Below are 5,082 nucleotides of genomic sequence, written 5' to 3' on the forward strand. Positions count from 1 at the left end.
AATGGTTGTTACGCTCTTGCACTGTTGTCCTTCCAATGATGTATGTGATTTGCTTCATTATATATACAGGGATCCAAGGTGACATGATTGATGAGGTAGCTTGAAGAAGGATGTTCAAGTCAAATTAGAAGTAGTAGAATAATAGTAACATAATTTCATGGAGCCTAGCAGCAGTAGTAGTATTAATAATAATAATAATAATTGCATGGAAGAAGTGAGAATGGACGTGCAGTACCCGCCAGTTGTGGCACCACCTCATAAGAGCAGCCTACAGAAGTTCAAGGTCAAATTGAAGGAAACTTTGTTCCCTGATGATCCAATGAGACAATTCAAGGGTCAACCATTTGGTACAAAAATAGTCCTTGCTGCTCAGTATGTGTTCCCTATTCTTCAATGGCTCCCTCAATATAGCCTCAAACTCTTTAAATCTGACATTATTTCTGGTATCACCATTGCTAGCCTTTCAATCCCTCAGGTTAATTAGTTACTCATTAATTTATTATTCTTAATTACTTTTACTTTTAATTTTGTCTATAAAATTTATTAACAAAAATATTATGTACACACTAAAAATTATCTATTAAATTAAAAATTATATATTTATGTATAAATATATATTATTATTAACTTATTTTTAATATATATTTTTTAATTTTACTTATATTTTATATCGATAATTAATTTAGTAATTGATTTTTAATATATACGTAGTAGCATGATTGATTTATTAATTATCCTTCAATGATGTTTTTTTTTTATCAGGGGATTAGTTATGCTAAGCTTGCAGGTTTACCTCCAAGTTTTGGACTTTGTGAGTGCATATATATTTCTTGGGTTTATAATTAAATAATTATAACTTAAAAGTTTCAGAACACATTAAAAATTATTAGGAATATAATTTTAAGCATTAATGACATAAATATTATATAAAATCATCGTCTAATATAATTAATTTCACGTTTTGAAGATCATTGAAAGTTTACCATACAAGCATGAACAAATAGTTTTTTCTTTTTTATTAATGTATCAATATGTAATGAGAAATTCTTAGAGGCCAATAATTTTAGTAATTTTGGTTATTATTTGATTAGTCTAAATATTAAATTATTTTTAATAAATAATTATAACTGTTAATGTATTAACAAAAAATAATAATATTTTTTAGTTATATAACATTGCTCATATATAATTATTGAATACACGTATAAACTATTTTTTTAGTGGTGCATTAAAATTAAATCCAATTATTAAAGCTATATACACCCAACTATAAAATAGAATTATATATATTGTTACAGGGAGGAGAAACTTTTCTTTAAAAAATAAAAAATTAACGCACACCATTTACACGGTAAAATGACAAGTATGAATGTGTTAGGAAGTTTGGGCTATTCAATTTAGTTGAGAATATAACATAGGTTGGTTTTGCATGTTTTATTTCAGATTCTAGTTTTGTTCCCCCACTTGTGTATGCTGTTCTTGGAAGCTCAAAGGACCTTGCAATTGGTCCAGCAGCTATTACTTCTCTTGTGTTAAGATCCATGCTTACGCAAGGAGTGTCTGCCACATCACAACCTCAACTCTTTCTTCAGCTTGCTTTTACTTCCACTCTTTTTGCTGGTGTCTTTCAGGCAGCTCTTGGTATTCTAAGGTTAACATATCTTTCACTTTTCTTCCTTTCTCAATTCCTAGCTGTAGAGTAGGGGTATCAATGTATCATGTTTACGGTAGAAGATTCAAATATAACATTTGTTGGAATATGATATCATTTATTTAAATGTCACCTAAGTATTAATAAGATGTTAATTTTTTTTATGAAGATATTTGGGTTTAAAGTTTGATTAATTTGTTTAGTTATATTTTAAAAATACATACTAAAATTAAACTTTATAATTTATCATCCAAAAATAAAAAAAAAAAAAAATTTAACATAAAACAAAAAAAAGTCTATATACATTTATCCAAACTCAAAAAAAATTCTTACATGAGAGAATATTTTAAAAATATAAATATTTATATACTTCTTCTTATTAACTTAAATTTTGTTAACAATATCATAAAGATATTTAAATGTGACACTCATCATTTAACAGCTAGTAATTTGGAGTAGGTGGCTAAATAAAATCTGATGGACTATTATAACAAACGATTGCAGGCTTGGATTTATCATTGACTTTCTATCAAAGGCCATACTTGTCGGATTCATGGCTGGAGTTGCTGTAATTGTATCTCTGCAGCAGCTTAAAAGTCTTCTTGGAATCACACATTTCACCAAAAAGATGACCATCGTTGATGTATTGAGTTCTGTTTTTAGCAATATTCACGAGGTTAATTAACATATATATAACTCCCTCTAATATTATATATCATTATTATTTCAATTTTCTCACACATGAATCCTATTCTATTTCATCTTTAATTTTGGGTTCTCTGCAGTGGTCTTGGCAAACAATAGTAATGGGCGCTGGGTTCTTGATTCTACTACTACTAGCTAGGCAATTTGTATGTAACTATATATATATATATATATATGAGAAAATATATAAGGAACTAACTTTTAATTAGCCAACATTAGCTAGAAGAATTTTTTTGTTAAAGACTTATAATTTAAGGTTTAGAATTTTGTAAATAAATGTCATATGTACACTAAAATCAACCATTAAATCAGTCACATATAAAATATATATTGGCTAAATAAAATATGTATTTATATATAAATATATAGTGGTTAATTTTTATTGTATATGTAATATTTTTGGACTTCTTATATTGATAATTAACGTACTTGTAAATTCAGAGCTTAAAGAAGCCAAAATATTTCTGGGTCTCAGCTGGAGCTCCTCTTCTGTCAGTAATAACGTCAACTGCCATACTTTTTGCAATTAGGGGTAAACATCCTGCCATTCTTGTTGTAAGTATGATGCAATATAAATTCATGATTACCATATGTATGTAATGTAGTAATTATATTACTAAACAAATGTATGTATATATTTATATGTATTGGTAGATTGGAAAGCTTCCAGAAGGAGTAAATCCTCCTTCAGTAAAGATGTTGTATTTCGAAGCAACTCATTTAGGACTGGCCATTAAAACTGGGATCATTGTTGGTATTTTATCCCTCACTGTAAGTTTACAACTTATATATGTTAGGATTTTTTTTCCTTAACTTGGATTATAGTAACTAGTGTACTGATTCACTCTTTTATATATTAGTTTAAATTTTGTAGATAATATTTTTTTTAAAATTATATAATAAAAAGATGAATTCTGTCTAACCCTCTTTAAAATAAAAGATAAGTTACATATCCCTTATAACATATTCAATAATTATTGAATAAAATTAGTTAGCTTATTATCATTCACTTTAACTTTTAATTTAATCTAAATTTTGATTACCTAATTAATCAATTAAGCATGATCTAATTTCTTTTGTAAATTATAAAAATTACTAAACATCAAAATGTTTTAAAATTCTCTAGAGAGAAAAGGAATTATATGTACATATAATAAAAAAAAGAAAAGGAGACAATGATGATCAACTTTCTTTTTGTATATATGGTAGGTGCTTGGTGAAAAGTGAATATGAATATGAAGAGTGATTGATAAATATGAACACATAAAAAAATTAGTTAATAATATTGAACGATAAATCATTTAGTACAAAGAGTGCAGTAATATCTTTTCTTAATTTTAAAATAGAATGATACAAATAGAATCTTTAATGACTTTTAAAAAAGTCTCAAAAAAGTATCAAAATTTTTTTTATTTTTTATTTTTTGTAATTTTTTATTGTGCAGGTAAAATTACAAAATATAATTTTTATAAATTGCAAAAAAAATTATATATATCACAAAAAATAACTTATCTTTTATTTTAAAAAGAGCTGAATAGAATTTATCTAATAAAAAATATTTAAAAAAATGTTAGATACCAATTTTTTTCATATTGTCATTATATAGTATAGTATAAATATTGAAGTATAGATATAGGATAGATTAATGGTAGATAATAATTTTTTGAAACAGGAATCTATTGCAGTTGGAAGGACATTTGCAGCTATAAGAAAATACAAAGTGGATGGTAATAAGGAAATGATAGCTATTGGGTTGATGAATGTAATAGGATCCACCACATCATGTTTTGCTTCAACAGGTATTATATAGTATGGTCTCTAATTAAGTAAAAATGATAATTAACGTAGACATATATTATGTATGTTAAATAGTTCAGTAACAGATTAAACCATCTAGTTATATCTGTGGTCATGACTATTTCAGGATCATTCTCTAGGACGGCTGTGAACCACAACGCAGGGGCAAAAACAGCGATGTCGAACATAGTTATGTCGGTGGCAGTGTTGGTGACACTCTTGTTTCTGATGCCATTATTGCACTACACACCGCATGTGGTGTTGGGTGCAATCATAGTAACAGCAGTCATTGGCTTTGTTGATATACCTGCTGCTTACCGTATTTGGAAGATTGACAAATTCGATTTCGTTGTCATGTTGACTGCATTCTTCGGTGTCATTTTTATCTCAGTTGAGTATGGCCTAGCTCTTGCTGTAAGTTTCCACATTCATCATATCCTCTAAATTTTGATTCACATCTATAGTATATAGACACGCTATGAAATATATGTTAAAATAATAATATTATATAACTAACAAATATTGATATTTTAGGTCAATATTTATTTAAGGAAAAGTTTAGGGCCAGCAACTTTATTAAATTCTGATCACCCATGTAACCAGCAAAAAAAGTGAGTCATTGGATAAAATCTCACACCAATCTCACACTATTAAAATCATCATTGATGGCTATTTGATGGCTACAAATCACAAAAATTGCTGTCCCCTAACACTCCTCTTTATCTAATAATAGTAAGAGGAATGCTAGGGACCAACAATTTTCGTGATTTGTAGCCATTAAATAGTCATTAATGATATTTTTAATGATGTAAGATTTTATCCAATAGTGTGAAATTACTCATTTTTGTTTTGCTGATTACATACTGGTCAGAATTTAATAAAGTTGCTGGCTCGCTAGACTTTTTTTAATAATAATTTATATCCATGGT

At 27.4% G+C, this 5,082-nt stretch overlaps 1 protein-coding gene across 1 annotated transcript in view; it reads left to right on the forward strand.

Moving 5' to 3' along the window:
* The window catches only part of LOC107636391 (probable sulfate transporter 3.3), a 9,745-nt gene continuing 4,820 nt past the window's right edge, over positions 158–5,082 (forward strand). Inside the window, exons 1-9 of the mRNA XM_016339907.1 lie at positions 158–475; positions 763–811; positions 1,444–1,651; positions 2,156–2,327; positions 2,437–2,502; positions 2,798–2,911; positions 3,011–3,127; positions 4,029–4,155; positions 4,281–4,567. Of these exons, the coding sequence (XP_016195393.1) occupies positions 158–475; positions 763–811; positions 1,444–1,651; positions 2,156–2,327; positions 2,437–2,502; positions 2,798–2,911; positions 3,011–3,127; positions 4,029–4,155; positions 4,281–4,567 (1,458 nt within the window). The remainder of the gene's footprint in view (positions 476–762; positions 812–1,443; positions 1,652–2,155; positions 2,328–2,436; positions 2,503–2,797; positions 2,912–3,010; positions 3,128–4,028; positions 4,156–4,280; positions 4,568–5,082) is intronic.

The sequence above is a fragment of the Arachis ipaensis genome, chromosome B04 (assembly GCF_000816755.2).
Source record: "Arachis ipaensis cultivar K30076 chromosome B04, Araip1.1, whole genome shotgun sequence".
Lineage (NCBI taxonomy): Eukaryota > Viridiplantae > Streptophyta > Magnoliopsida > Fabales > Fabaceae > Arachis > Arachis ipaensis.